Source organism: Podarcis cretensis (genome assembly GCF_951804945.1).
Source record: "Podarcis cretensis genome assembly, chromosome: 8".
Classification (NCBI taxonomy): domain Eukaryota; kingdom Metazoa; phylum Chordata; class Lepidosauria; order Squamata; family Lacertidae; genus Podarcis; species Podarcis cretensis.
Genome location: NC_137177.1, coordinates 91,628,088 through 91,644,223, shown reverse-complemented (window position 1 = coordinate 91,644,223; position 16,136 = coordinate 91,628,088). Strand labels below are relative to the sequence as shown.

Genomic DNA, 16,136 nt, shown 5'->3' with positions numbered 1-16,136 from the left:
TTGAACCTTGTTCCCCACAGGAATAAGTCTAACACTCCATATCCACCATCCCAGTCTGGCATAGGAATTTGGGTGGGCACCCCACATAGTAGAATCATGGAATCATAGTTGGAATGGATCCTGAGGATCATCTAGTTCAGGAATATGCAGCTGTCCCTTACTGAAGCCGCAACCTTGATGTTTTCAACACCACACTCTAACTAACTGAGCTATCAACTGAGCTGCTGTTGGCATCCTGTAGCAGGACCCAGGTATAGATAATATTTATCTTCTTAAGAATGTTGCTGCTAAAATCCCAAGTTCTTCCTATTTAGGCTGCTGGTACAAGGCCCCCAAGAGTTCTGCTTGTCTAGTCAGCCTGTCCTGCTCTACTAAACTGTTTAGCAAGTTGGCGTCTGACCTACCAGTCTTGAAAAATGATGCTTTATTCCATTATCCAAACAAGGCACCCCATCATTTTAATAGCTGCCAATGGCATCACATGAACTTGAATGCCCGTGACAAGCCTCTGTTGAGGTGGTGAAGCTGTTGTAATGTAAAGATTTTTACCGGCGCCTGATCTCCAGCTCCAAGGACACAGAGGTTAACTTTCACATAGCCCCTTAGTCCGGCATTGAGATTAGCTGGGTCATAGAGGCTCAGCCATTTGCCCATCAGAGCATGACCTAGGGAAAAGAACAAGAGCCAACATTCACACCATCCAGAAGTGCCATCTAATTGTGGACAGACATTCATTTTAAAAACATTAGAAGATCCTGCTGGATCAGGCTTGGCCAGAATCCTGTTCTCACCAGGGCCTGCCAGATCCCTGTGGGAAACCTTCAAGCAGGACCCGAGCCCAAGAGCCCTCTCTCCCCCGGGGTTTCCAGCAGCTGGTCTTCAGAGGCCTTGCTGCCTCCAGCCATGGAGGCAGAGCATAGTCATCATGGCCAGCAGCCATTGATTACCAAGGACAGCCTTTTCCTCCATGGATTTGCCGAATCCTTTTTTAAAGCCATCCTCGATGGCGGCCATCACTGCCTCCTGCGGGAGTGAGTTCCACAGTTCAATATTTTAACTGTTTAACTGCTTTGTGAAGAAGGGCTTTCTTTTATCTGTCCTGAATCTTCCAACATCATTGATTGTTCATGAGTTCAGGTGTTATGAGAGAGGGAGAAAAACGTTTCTCTGTCCACTTTCTCCAGGCCAGGCATCATTTTAGACACCTCTGTCATTTCACCTCTTGCTCACCTTTTCTCTTAACTAGAAAATCCTCGCAGGGGAGTTGCTATGAGTAACAGTATCACAAGGATGCTTCCTTTCTGTCAAATGTCAATATAAAACTGTGTGACCTGGCCAGAGTCCCTCTTTCCTTACTCTGTAGGTAATATAAGCTGTCAAGCCCTAAATCTGAGGTCTGAGCTGAAACTTTTCACAAGTTTCCATGAATGGTTTTGGCCCTGTTGATGAGGGCTTCCTTTTCCAATTCTTTTAGGCACTCCTTGTGAAAAGGTTGATCTGATTGCTTACATTGCCTCACTAGCTCTCACTCTCAATTGCCATCACCATATACTCAAATCTGACAGGCTCTATAGCGTAGTAATACCATCCCATGTCCTACAATAGCCGGTTTACATTTCATTTCCCACAAATATACATAGAAAATAGGCAATTTAAATATAGTAGAAGCACAACAGCTGTAATATGTAATACAAATATAATGCACTACAATATAAAAAGCATATTAGCACAAAACAACCAGTAGGACAATTAACAGGATCTGACACGAAAAACATCCATGGAGCTTGTGATGTGAGGATGGAGCACAAAGCCCAATGGAGGGCGGAGGAAGGGAACAGTAGCTGAAGGGTCTTGGACACCCTGCCTCCCAAGAGCCCTCAAACTCGCCACTGGCTCTAGACAAAAGTACCTGGAGATTCATACACAAGCCCGATCTCAATCTGCAGAGAGAGAAAAACAGAAGGAGTTACAGGAATTGTCAAGGAAAGGAAAAATTGAGTTGTGGGAAAATTTCAGGGCAATTCAGAATATTGCAAAGAGTTTGTGGTTAGACTAAATTGTGGTGGTTTTTCCTTTTTGCGGGAGGTGGGGTTCCCTTCCAATCCTGTGATTTTATAACTAAAATGGGGTTCCACAGGAATAGGGGAGATTGCTAAAATGGTCAAATGCTTCTTTATTAAGGAAATAGCATAGGCAGGTCTATTAAGTATCTGTATTGTAATGTATGCTAATGTGTTGTCACAGAAACTCTAAATCTCTGGAGGCTCTTCTGGGTGGTCAGTGGAAGAGGGTGTGTCTCCCTCCCTCTCCCTGGCTAAAGGGGATGTCTTCAAGATATCTCTGTGTGGAAAAGGACACAGGAGAATGGCCGTCTGGGGGCTGGAGCTGCAGAAGAGACACAGAGGCCTGACTTGCTCTCTGCAAGAATCCAAAGCTATGGCTTTGGTGACCCACCCCAGGAACCTAAAGTAGGAGGAAGAGATAATCAGCTGGAAGATTAATGCTGTAAACCTTCCAGAACATGCTCAGCCTGTGTTTATAAACCTTCTACCACAGAAATCACCATCAGCCTTCCGTGGCCTTCACTCCAAGGAAACCAACCCAAGGTATGAGCTGGGACTAGGGATTTACAAATTCTGGTTTTCTAAGTTTCTCCTTTTTCCAATCTTAAATTCAGTTCTTCACATTTCTGCAGCAATTTGGTTTCCCTAGCGTGAATTTCCCCTAATTCTTAAATGCAGTTTTGACAAATATAGACATGTTTGCAAGCACTCTCTCCTATGGTAATGCATTTTTGTATGACATTTTCACTGATGTATGCCTTTATAGGCAAATGATACCCTAATATAACATTGCATTTAGTAGTTGTTGCTCTAATGTAATTAGCTGCCATAAATAGAGCCTGTTTAAGTGTTGGATGTTGCCAGATGTTGAGTGCTACCAGTGGTAAAACAACAAACAAACAATGAATGAATGTCAAAAGCTTGGCTGAGAGATCAGAACTTCTAAAAAAGACTCTTTCCCTTGTCTCGGGGGCCAGCCCAGAGCAGCTCAAGGCCCAGTCCTGAGTTCAGGCCCACTGAGCATCACCAGCAGGGAGGCACCTCTTGATTTCTGCCTCTCTGTAGATATCAGCCAAAATTGCATCTGCTCACCCTGAAGACCCCAATGAGGGAATCGGCCCGTATTGCCTTGGAGTTCAGCACCTAAAAAAGAAACACACATAAATTCCCCTCCCCTCCCACAAAGCTGCCTTGTCTGTCTAGTATAGGGGTTGGCAATGCAGTGCCTCCAGATGTTCATAGAATCATAGAATCATAGAGACCACAAGGGCCATCGAGTCCACCCCCCTGCCAAGCAGGAAACAAATTGTTGAGGACTACAATTTCCATCATCCTTGATCACTGAAATTGCCATGCCGGGGCTGATGGGAGCTGAACTCCAAAATACTATATGTGGAGGGGCCCCCACCACATTGGTTGTGTCTGGTCTGAGTAAGAGGCAATTGTGGCCTCAGTCACAACTCCACTCTCCCCCAGGCAGTGACTAAAATAAGGAGTGATAAAATAAACTGAACCAGACAACAATCTGGATTAAAAATGGCCACAACTTTACAGAAGTAGGTGACATTTTGGCTCAGGCATTGGGTGTACTATATATTTGTTTTAGCTTCCTTCTGGAGGGCTGAAACATTTTCAGGGTTATGCCAAGGACTTTGGCCGCTCCAAGACACCAAGCTACTGAGGTGGCCACGCTAAGGCCATTTGCTGGAAGCTCTAAGGCCCATGCTTGGCTTCTGGACAGAGACTTCCACCCTCTAATGGGGTGTCCTGAATACGCTACTGGTACTGGACTGGGCAATGCACCTTCACCCAAAACATATGGAGGGCACCACACCACATGGGTTGCCCCTAGTCTAAGTGAGATACAATTAGCAGCTGCGTTGTCCTTTTGCCACTTGCATTGGGGCTTCTTTTGTATCTTCGAGGAAAAGGAATAGATTTAAGGGTTTAAAATGCAAAACAGGCAACCCAGGAACAACACACTGTCTGCGCAGAGGGTGTGGAAGAATGGAAAACATAATCAATGGGAGCTGGAGGAAGGTGACTCAAGAGCCACCAGCCCACACCACGTCTTCTGGTGTACACACCACACTTGCCTACCGTCAGGCTAGGCGGGGAAAGGGCCACAGTCCAGAGGGAGACTACCTGCTTTGCCTGCTGAAAGTCCCAGGTTCAGGAAACTCCAGGTAAAGATGAGAAAGACATCTGTTTGAAACCCTGGAGAGCTGCTGCCAGCCAGTGTATAACAAATACACCAGCAGCCTGATTTGATACAAGACAACTTCCTACGTTCCTGACTTGAAAGAGCTAACAAAAAGTGTCAGGGTCAAGCTTGGACTTCACCTGGGCAATCGTGTGTTGGTTTTCTATCCTTATTTCTGGTTCCCCTGCCTGATGGCTTCTTCTTAGGCCTCAGACCCAGGAATGGGTGTCTCCTCCTTTTGCCCTGCTAGCTCTCTCAGACCACATCCACATCATAAAGTGCTACGATACCACTTTAAACAGTTCTGGCTTCCCCCAAAGGATTCTGGGAGCTGTAGTTTGTTAAGAGTGCCAAGAGTTGTTAGGAGACCCCCATTCCCCTCCTAAAGCTACGGTTCCTACAGTGGTTTAACAATCCCTCTTCACAGGGAAATCTGGGAATTATAGCTCTGTGAAGGGGAGAGGGGCCTCCTTAATAGCACCCTTAATAAAGTACAGCTCCCAGAATCCTTTGGGGAAAGTCAGGACTGTTTAAAGTGGTATTGTAGTGCTTTAAATGTATGGTGCGAATGTGGCCTAACAAGTGAAGGAATTCCAATGGGTCTACTCTGAGTGGAACAACCTAGTTGCTTAACAGTTATTTGTGGCCTTTTAGGTGTTGTGACCTCTTGTGAGAAGGAAGCATGGCTGGGGAGTGGAAAAGAGTGCCCACAGTCCATGGGCATGCAACGTCTCAGAAGCAGCTCATGCAACCTCTCACCTGGCCAGGTTCCTTGGAGCTGCGATGAACGACCCTGGGACCTTGCAGTGTTTAGCTGAGGATGTGGATTGAGGACAAGGTTCTAGCTACTTGCTGGGGACGGTGGTGGGATGGCCTTGTTCCTATATGCTTGGGAATCTCTGTGTTTGTTCTTGTATCCACTCCTCAGTTTCTGCTACGGCTCCTTCTGCCTCCTTGTTCCACTAAGACTCTCTGAAGATTCCGGACTAGAAGTCACTTTACATCTGGTCTGCTTCTTCCTTTACAAAACTGCCAGTTCTGCTCCCCAGGTTATCAGCCCTGAGTCTGAATGAAGCCTGCCAGAGCTACAATTCTCAGAGTTCCCTGTGAAGAGGGATTGATTGTTAAAGTACTCTGGGAATGGTAGCTTTGTGAGGGGAACAGGAGTCTCCCAATAACTCTCAGTGTCCTTAGCAAACTACAGCTCCCAGCATTCTTTGGGGCTGTTTAAAGTGACACGATAGTGCTTCAAATTTATGGTGCTAATGTGGCCCCAGTTGCCGACAACCCAATTTGCTGCTTCTTTACAAGAATCACAAGGTAATGCAATCACAAGACGTGTCTAACCTTTTGTCCTCCAGAGGTTGCTGGAATCCAACTCCTATCGTGCCAGACTTTGGGGGCTGCTAGGAGCTGGAGCCTGCCAGCCTTTGGAGAGCACCACACGGGCTGCTCTTGAGGACATGGGATTCTGTTGAAAAGGAAGGACCAGATGGCGCTGTCTCACCTGGATGTCAATGAACTGGTCAAATAGTTGCATAGGTCTCTCATCAAAAGTCTGAACGAATGTCTAAGGAAAATCAAACAAATGTGAATGAAGAAGAGAGGTACCTAGGTTGCAGTAAGACAGGCATAGGCAACCTTGGCCCACCAGATGTTTTGGGACTACAACTCCCATGATCCCTAGGTAACAGGACTAGTGGTCAGGGATAATGGGAATTGTAGTCCCAAAATATCTGGCAGGCCGAGGTTGCCTATGGCTGCAGTAAGATGACAACCTTGCAGCAGAGGCAATATTGAAAAGTCCTTATTACAGCTTCAAACCCATTGAAGGGCTTTCCACCTGAGTAATCATTCATGCATAGTTTCTACTTTTATGCAGCTATACTATAACAGGAGTTCTCTGGGTACTCACAGGAAGCAAACCAAAACAAACCTAATAAAACAACAAGAAAAGCAAAACACAGAAGCATAATTTAAAACTCAATTATAAATAGAGTGGCCCAGAGGTAAAATGTATGTCATTTAAAAGGTCTGGGTGAATAGACTTGTCTTCAGCAGCTGCAAAAAAAGACCATAAAGATGATACCACCATCATGCATGTTGTTGAATCCCCTCCAAAACAATTGTCTTACGTGCTGATAAAGAAAACAGAATATTGTTAGGAGGAGATGCTGTGTTCAGTCAAGCCATGGAGCTTGCTTTCCAGGAGGCAGTGATGGCCACCAGCTTGGATGGCTTTAAAAGAGAATTAGAAAAATCCATGGAGGAGGAGAGGGCTGTCAATGGCTCCTAGTCATGGTGGCTTCATTCCACCTTCACAGCTGTAGGCAGCAGTGCTTCAAAATGCCACTTGCTGGAAACCATGGGAGGGGAGAGCGCTACTCTTGTGCTCAAGTTCTGCTCCCTCGTTTGCCACTGTGAGAACAGGATGAATCAAAACAGTCCCCAAAAGCAAAGGTGTGAGCATTTAACTCTCATGTCCCAAGATAGTTTATTTTTCACCAGTTCCAACTGGTCCCAACTGCTTGAGCGACTAAAGGTTAATTGGTTAGTCTACCAATTATATCTAATCATTTTGGACAAATGTAGTTGCCTTATGCTGAACCAAACTATCCCAGGCAAGAAAGGGTTTTTCCTGTCTGTTATTTAAATGGAGGAGGGGGAAAACTGTTTAACTGAACATGCCAGTTTGGATCTGATATCTGCATGAACAGGTTGTTAATATTAATGTTTGGTGTTTTGTTATTTATTTATTTATTTTAAATGTGTGTTTGAAGCCACCCAGAGTATAAATATTAATTAATTAATTAATTTATTAATTATTATTATTATTATTTTATCCCTAAGCTCAGTGACAGAGAATGCTATGAGTGCAAAAAACCCCAGGTTCAATCCCTGACATATCTAGGTATGGATGGGAAAGATTGGAGAGCTGCTGCCAGTCAGTGTTGACATTACTGAGCTAGGTGGACCAATGGGCTGACTTGATATAAGATCACTTCCTTTGTTGCTTTACCAATGAGCTATAGGCTCTCTTTCATTTTCTTTGGATTGCAGTTGACTGGACAATAACACCATTTACTTATATTGGACCAGGAAAGTAGCTTTCCTCTGCCCAACTGGCTTCCTCCACTCGATTTGTATAGTTATTGAGCTATTGCTGCTGGATTGTAGACAGGAGGAAAGTTGTTCCTCTTACTCTCTACAGCAGGGGTAGCAAACATGTTGTCCCCCAGATGTTGTTGGATTACATCTCCCATCATCTCTGAGCACAGACCATGCTGGTTTGGGCTAACGAGGGACAGAGCCCAGCAACGTCTAGAGGACCACAGGTTCCCCAACATTGCAGAAATGACTGCAAACAGCCTCATAGTGTGTTCATTCTAGAAAGCAGGTGGTTCATAGTGCCTTTCCAAATACAGCATCTCTTCCTCTTAGCAAGCCAGCACCTTCAAGTCCTAAGATCCTGCTACTGTACAATGACTTTTTCATTTGAGCCCCAGACAGGAAAGCCCCTGTCAGCCAAGGACAGTGTTTGTGCATGCCACCCGAAAGCTCACAGAATACCAACCTCATTGTAGTAGGGGCTGTTCCCAAATTTAATTCTCGTCCTGAACACGTAATCCCCAATAGAGACTTTGACCACCGGCTTGATGTTGTTTTCTTGCAGCTGCCGGCACTCTATTATTCCAACTCGCACCTAGAATGAGAGAGGCAACATGTTGGCCACACTCTGAAAGCATCTGTGATCTGTTGTCATAGTCTATGGCCAACAGGCAGGTGAGTAACACCCAGAATGGAGACATGCTTGGAGAAAGGGCCAAAATAAGAGAACAAAAAGGTGGAGGTGACAAGGGATAGTGGAGCTCAGACTCCAGGATGTAAGCCAGTGGGTAGGAATGGAAGAAGGCAGCATTTTCTGGTTCACCACGTATATGTCACACGCTCCACTGTTCCACTGCAGTTCGTGTTCTGCCCAAGCCTGCATTACTTCTCTCACTATCCACTGCAGTGAAATTACATAACAAATGTAATCTACATAATTAATTAACTGAATTGCATTGTCACTACATTATTACACCCTATTCATTCTGATGCAAAGGATATGTAGTGCAAATGGGGAAGAAACGTAATCAATGATGTATCATTGGTGGACTGAAAGCAAAAGCAAATACTGATTGTATTTACTAGATTGATTTATGTCCCAGATATGGGACAAATAAGTGAACACTGACAATTTATGGTCCCACTTCCATTTTTGTTGGAATTCTCTGACATCTTTACCGGTGAGTTACATCCAAGGGAAAATAGTTGAGATAGAAAGAGGAGACTTTATAGCAGCGGAGGCCAACTAGTCATCATCCAGATGTTGTTGCACCTGATCTCCCATTAGTCCCAGCCAGTATGGCTGCAACTGGATGGCATCAGGATGGCAGAGGATGTCTTAAAACAATGATTGTTCCTACATTTTGACCTCAGCAGTTGGACCACCTTACCTGAAAGACTTGCTTCTTGTCGACCAACACTTTCTTGGGTGTGGGCATTGGCGTTGCCTCTTGGATATCTGTTTCCTTTGGAACCAGTTCTTCCGTTTCAGAATCCTTTGCAAAGATGGGGCAGCAAACTGGTGAAGACCAGAAATAACAGTGCTGTAACGTCTATTGTTTCCATAGCTTTCCCCCCTAAATATTTGAAGCAATATAATGCACAGAATCTCTGAAATGATACAAGAATTAATCAAAGGCGAAGAGAAATCTTTCCTTCTGGGGATCTCCTGGGGCTAATGTGTGGTTCAAACACGCAGGAGTGAAGGTGGTGTTGCTTACATTACAGCGCAGTCTGCTGCACACACATGAAATGTGCAGACGTACGTATGAAAAACACAGACAAAGTCAGTGGGACCCGTACGGGGCATAAGAAGGTGAGCAATATAATCTTTGAGCAATATAATTGATAGAAATAATAATACAAAGGCACAGCAATTTTACATAAAAACACAAGCAAAATAGACTCACCTTGTAGGAAAAAAATCAAATAGACTGAAAATATAAATTTCCCTAGGAAGCTAATGAGGTGTTTAAGATTTCATTGCTTCATCAAAATCATCTTAGAAATGATGACTTTCTCAGGGTTGGCAGTTGAACTCTCTGGTTCAGTATTTAGAGGCCCATCATGGAATGAGGACCCAAGCTTGTGGGCTGGTAATCAATACTAGGTAGGCATCAGTCCCCAAGCCAACTGCATACTTACTAAATTTCCTGAAATCATGTTTTTTTGATGGCAGATCTGTTGCAGGTTCTGCAGGGGAAAAGCAGATCTTCACAGTGATGGTACACTGAAATGTTGAGTCAGGTGAATGTGTATTAGTTTGCAAGCAGCTAAAGTGAAAACAATAAGGGGTTCCCAAGCAAACCCCACCCGAAACCTAAAAGAAAGCAGCCTGGCCTGCTCACATCCCTAGACCAACAGCCTGAACTGCAGAAATCACTGGGCAAGTTTTTAACAGTATGGATATAAGAATCCTTATCTTCTCATGTCTGCTATAGCCAGTGTGTAGATACCAGGCCCCCTAAGAAATATTTGTGGATTCTTCTCTGAATGTTACGTTTTCCTTTAGAAATAATTATTTTAGCTTATCTATGCAGGCTGCTATATTCATTCATGGAAGGGTTTTCTCAGGGCAACCAGATGAGAATTTTCTGTACGTTAGATGAACATCAGCTTCTTCTTAATTTCTTCCAGGCTGCTGATGTGCCTCAAATATCTTCCACATTGTGAGTTTCGGTTGCCTTTATAATTACTTAGAGGGCTATTAATTTTGTGGATTTATCTGCAAGACTGCCTTCTGCACTTTTTCTCCAGCCACACTTGCTCCAGCCTGTCACTATTTTGGCCATTGCCAGAAAAGTTGCTGGGATGGCTGACAAGCACTGAGGCTCTTTCACAACTGGGTCTATGGCTGCTTTTAGCCTTTTACTCTGGGACTGGCATCCTTCACTCACTTAAATTTATGGATAATACAGATCCCATCACCACATAATTGCATTTCAGTGTTTTTATTCTACTTATCCGCCCTGTGGAATGCCCTCCCATCAGATGTCAAAGCGATAAACAACTACCTGACATTCAGAAGACATCTTAAGGCAGCCCTGTTCAGGGAAGTTTTTAATGTGTGATATTTTAGTGTATTTTTGGTTTCTATGGAAGCCGCCCAGAGTGGCTGGGGAAACCCAGCCAGATGGGTGGGGTACAAATAATAAATTATTATTATTATTATTATTATTATTATTATTATTATTATCCTACCTTTATAGACCCAATTTATGGTTTTTGTGTGTGTGCAATAATAAGAAATTGCAGCACTGTCCTGTGCTGTATAGACTGGCAAAATGCTACTGAGGTGTCTTGGGACTCCCGTGCCTTTAAATAAATCTTCCATTTTGCACTTTCCGGCCTTTTTAATCATTTCTGTTCAATTAAAGAGTTGGGCCTACAAAGAGGACATTTTAAATCAACATGGAATGGACTGTCGCTGAATAGACTTGTGAGTAAATATTATAGGAAGATTTAAGTTATGGGAAGAGCATTGCTGGACAATCTAATGCTATCTTTCAGTGCCATGTCCTTCTTCATGACCAGTGTTTACAAACTTCTAAATAAGTCCACTTCAGCAAAGGTCCCTTCTAAGGTTATTTAAAAGCACCCTGTTAATTCTACTTCCAAATAATTATGGAAAAGCAACACCACAGCAGGGAACCCTAGAGGGGAGGCAACCCACATCAGCATTGTTCAAAATCAAGGAATCTAGAGCAGTATTTTCCTATTTGGTGTCTTCCAGATGTACAGCCAATTCCTATCAGCCCTTGTCAACATAGCCGATTCAGGGATGATAGGTGCTGGAGTACGGAACATCTAGAGGGCAGAAGGTTGAGGAAGGTTGATCTAGAGGGAACTCAATGTAATCTTGTCCTGGGCCCACTGCCTCTCACTACCGCTCAGATGGACACCCAGATCCCCTCATCATTCACACACAGACTCCCCTTTCCTGGCATACCCCAGTTGGTTTCAGATTGTCATCCCTCAGTGCCAGGTTCTTGATGTTGATCAAAGTTCTGGGTCTTTCAGAAGCAGCTCCTAGGGCTATGCTAGCAAAGCCAAAATTCCTAGAGTAGGAGATATAAGGGGAAGTCATCAAAGAACTTCAAAGCCAGTGCAAAAGTTAGCAGTGTGTTAGAAGGAGACCCCCTTCCCAACATGGTGCCCTCCAGATGTTTTGGACTACAACCCCACAGCATCTATGCTGCCTATGCTGCCTGCAGCTGATGTGAGTTGTAGTCCAAATCATCTGGAAGGTTCCACGTTGGGCAAGGAGGAAGCAGACAGGACTCAGACCTCCCAGCCCACCAAAATCCACATCCTTCCACAAAGATGCAAATATTTTGTAACACGTAAATGGCTGTGACATGCCAGGTTCCCCTGGCAATGTCAAGAAGATGCTAGAGTCAGCTGTTAATTAAATAATAATAATAATAATAATAATAATAATAATAATAATAATAATTTATTTAAATTATTTAAATAATTTATTTATTTATAATTAAATTATTTATTTATTTATTTATTTATTTATTTATTTATTTGAATTATGGTGCTGGAGGAGACTCTTGAGAGTCCCATGGACTGCAAGAAGATCAAACCTCCCCATTCTGAAGGAAATCAGCCTTGAGTGCTCACTGGAAGGACAGATCATGAAGCTGAGGCTCCAAGACTTTGGCCACCTCATGAGAAGAGAAGACTCCCTGGAAAAGACCCTGATGTTGAGAAAGATGGAGGGCACAAGGAGAAGGGGACGACAGAGGCGAGATGGTTGGACAGTGTTCTCGAAACTACAAACATGAGTCTGACCAAACTGCGGGAGGCAGTGGAAGACAGAAGTGCCTGGCATGCTCTGGTCCAGGGGGTCACGAAGAGTCGGACACGACTCAACGACTAAACAACAACAACAACAACAATTTATTTATACCCCACCCATCTGGCTAGGTCCACCCACTATCCCCTGGAATTTGATGGCAGTGTGTGCCTGAGACATTAAACATGGAATTTACCCTTTTGTACATCTTTCTTAGTATTGTAATAACTATAATTTGTTATTTGTACCCTGCCCATCTGACTGGGTTGCCCCAGCCACTCTAGGTGGCTTCCAGCATATATAAAAACATAGTAAAATATTAAACCTTAAAAAGCTTCCCTATACAACTCAGTAGTTGTCCAGATGAGAACTGGGGCCATGGTGGGCATGGAGGGGCTTGAACTCTGCCACATGCCTGACAAAAGCCCATGACTTACTTGCACCAGGAAGGAAGCTGCTGCTGTTGCAATGTGTAGCTGCAGGGGGATGGCAAGATTTGTAAAAACTTTGGCAGGGGAGGGAGGGGTTACTACACCAACCCATGCACCATTCCCAATTCTTCTCTCCATTATAGAAGTTGCGTATTTTAAATTTTTTTTGGATTTTATTGTGCTAGCTAAAGGCCATGGCAACATCCAAAGAAGGAAAAGGAAAGAAAAGGAAACAAAAACAAACAAAAACACAGCAGTCTCTAAATACTACAGTTCCATTAGATGTGACCTGCAGTTTTGCCCTGAAGGTAGATTGATCTTCATTCCAGTTTATACAATTAGCAAAAAAAAAAAAAAAGAGATAATCCCCCTACTGCTCCCTAGACCTTTGCATGTGTAGAAGAATATACCATATTTGAATACCCCGCCCCCTCAAAAGACACATAGAAAACCAGCACATCGTGAATAAAGCTTCAGTCTGATGCCTGTAGACGAGACGGAACAAGTGCCCAAGGTTAAGAAACAAAACAGAAACCGGGGCTGGATGACTGCTGAGAACACACTAAAACTCAGGAATGGGTTCTTAGCTCTCTTTCTTTCTTTCTTTCTTTCTTTCTTTCTTTCTTTCTTTCTTTCTTTCTTTCTTTCTTTCTTTCTTTCTTTCATATTTTTATACCACTGTAGCATAGAAATATACCACAGCAGTTTACAGCAATAGAACCATATTAAAAAACATCCAGTAAAATAATAAAAAATTAAAAGTAAGTTAAAAGCAAACAAATTAAAACAAACATCTGTAGACTGGTGTGGAAGATGAGGTACTCTGAATTGCCTGTATAGGCCTGATGGAATAGAAAAGTTCTTAGCAGGCATTTGAAAGTACAAAAGGCACCTGCTGAATCTCTATTGTCAGTGGTGGACTGATGACACGAAAGGACCTGTTTCCTGTTGTTGAGCCCCACCAACTCTGGGAATGGTCAGAGATGTTCCTGCAGATGATTGTGGTGGGATACAAGGGTTCAGGAAATCCCTGTGGTATCCTGAACCTAAGATGTTCAGGGCTTTGTAAATTAATACAAGAAGACTGAATGTGGCTCAGTATTAGACGGGCAGCTCATGCAGCTGTTTTAACAGGGGTGCCACATGTTTTCAACAAAAAGCTCCCACCAGTGCTCTGGCCACAGTATTCTGCACGACCTGGAGCTTCTGAATGAGGCCCAAGGGCAGTCCCACATACAACGCTTTACAGTAATCTAGCCTCACAGTTACCAGTGCATGGATTACAGTGATCAGGAAGTCTACTGATGTGTAAAACTAACATTGGGGTGTGTGTGCGCAAATGTTCAAAGGTCCATCCTCCCTCATCACCCCCTCCTGCACTGTGGAACCTCTCTGCACAGACTCTGATCTTCCAGGGTTCTAAATCACCTGGGGAGCCTCCACTAGGGATGGATGAATTAGTACCAATTTCAGGTTCGCACAGTTTCTCCTTTTCCCACTCTTAAGTTCAGCTTTGCACATTTCCACATCTATTTGTGGTTTGGCTTTGTTTTCGTTGTGAAAGTTCCATCAGAATTTTAGTGCAGCATTTTCCTAATATAATAATAATAATAATAATATAATAATAATAATTTATTTATTTATTTATTTATTTATACCCCGCCCTCCCCAGCCAAGGCAATTCTGCCTCATATGCAATTCTGCCTCATATGCCCAATTTTGCAAAACAATTTCTTGTGATATAATGCATTTTTTTGATTATATCCCTAATATATACATTACTATGCATACTTTACCTGAGAACATGCATTTCTGTACGCATGACTTAGCTAGAGAAGAGCATTGCAAACGGGTCCTTCAACGGTGTATGCAAAGCAAGAATGGTCCCTGACCCCCAGATGCTCCATTTTGGCTTTCTTAGAATCATAGAATCATAGAATGATAGAGTTGGAAGAGACCACAAGGGCCATCGAGTCCAACCCCCTGCCAAGCAGGAAACACCATCAGAGCACTCCTGACATATGGTTGTCAAGCCTCTGCTTAAAGACCTCCAAAGAAGGAGACTCCACCACACTCCTTGGCAGCAAATTCCACTGTCAAACAGCTCTTACTGTCAGGAAGTTCTTCCTAATGTTTAGGTGGAATCTTCTTTCTTGTAGTTTGGATCCATTGCTCCGTGTCCGCTTCTCTGGAGCAGCAGAAAACAACCTTTCTCCCTCCTCTATGTGACATCCTTTTATATATTTGAACATGGCTATCATATCACCCCTTAGCCTCCTCTTCTCCAGGCTAAACATGCCCAGCTCCCTTAGCCGTTCCTCTTAAGGCAGCATTTCCAGGCCTTTGACCATTTTGGTTGCCCTCCTCTGGACACGTTCAAGTTTGTCAGTGTCCTTCTTGAACTGTGGTGCCCAGAACTGGACACAGTACTCCAGGTGAGGTCTGACCAGAGCAGAATACAGTGGCACTATTACTTCCCTTGATCTAGATGCTATACTCCAATTGATGCAGCCCAGAATTGCATTGGCTTTTTTAGCTGCCGCGTCACACTGTTGGCTCATGTCAAGTTTGTGGTCAACCAAGACTCCCAGATCCTTTTCATATGTACTGCTCTCAAGCCAGGTGTCACCCATCTTGTATTTGTGCCTCTCATTTTTTTTTGCCCAAGTGCAATACTTTACATTTCTCCCTGTTAAAATTCATCTTGTTTGTTTTGGCCCAGTTCTCTAATCTTTCAAGGTCGTTTTGAAGTGTGATCCTGTCCTCTGGGGTGTTAGCCACCCCTCCCAGTTTGGTGTCATCTGCAAATTTGATCAGGATGCCCTTGAGTCCATCATCCAAGTCGTTGATAAAGATGTTGAATAAGACCAGGCCCAAGACAGAACCCTGTGGCACCCCACTAGTCACTCTTCTCCAGGATGAAGAGGAACCATTGATGAGCACCCTTTGGGTTCAGTCAGTCAGCCAGTTACAAATCCACTGAGTGGTAGCATAGTCAAGTCTGCATTTTACCAGCTTCTTTACAAGAATATCATGGGGCACCTTGTCAAATGCCTTGCTGAAATCAAGGTAGGCTACATCCACTGCGTTCCCTTCATCTACCAGGCTTGTAATTCTGTCAAAAAACGAGATCAGGTTAGTCTGACATGACTTGTTTTTCAGAAATCCATGCTGATTATTGGTGATCACAGTATTCCTTTCTAGGTGCTCACAGACTGTTTGCTTAATGATCTGCTCTAGAATCTTCCCTGGTATTGATGTCAGACTGACTGGGCGGTAATTATTTGGGTCCTCTCTTTTCCCCTTTTTGAAAATAGGGACAACATTTGCCCTCCTCCAGTCTGCCGGGACTTTGCCTGTTCTCCAGGAATTCTCAAAGATGACTGCCAGTGGTTCTGAGATCACATCTGCCAGTTCTTTTAATACTCTTGGATGCAGTTCATCTGGCCCTGGAGACTTGAATACATCTAAACTAGCCAAGTATTCTTGCACTATCTCCTTAGTTATTCTGGGCTGTGTTTCCTCTG

General features: G+C 43.7%; 1 protein-coding gene across 1 annotated transcript in view; it reads right to left on the bottom strand.

The window, feature by feature from the left end:
• Positions 1 to 16,136, bottom strand: part of FER1L5 (fer-1 like family member 5) — a 96,266-nt gene that overhangs the window by 61,646 nt on the left and 18,484 nt on the right. Inside the window, exons 7-14 of the mRNA XM_079988658.1 lie at positions 11,324 to 11,432; positions 9,520 to 9,604; positions 8,766 to 8,893; positions 7,841 to 7,969; positions 5,774 to 5,836; positions 3,156 to 3,206; positions 1,910 to 1,940; positions 550 to 665 (exon numbers count right to left, since the gene is read on the bottom strand). Of these exons, the coding sequence (XP_079844784.1) occupies positions 550 to 665; positions 1,910 to 1,940; positions 3,156 to 3,206; positions 5,774 to 5,836; positions 7,841 to 7,969; positions 8,766 to 8,893; positions 9,520 to 9,604; positions 11,324 to 11,432 (712 nt within the window). The remainder of the gene's footprint in view (positions 1 to 549; positions 666 to 1,909; positions 1,941 to 3,155; positions 3,207 to 5,773; positions 5,837 to 7,840; positions 7,970 to 8,765; positions 8,894 to 9,519; positions 9,605 to 11,323; positions 11,433 to 16,136) is intronic.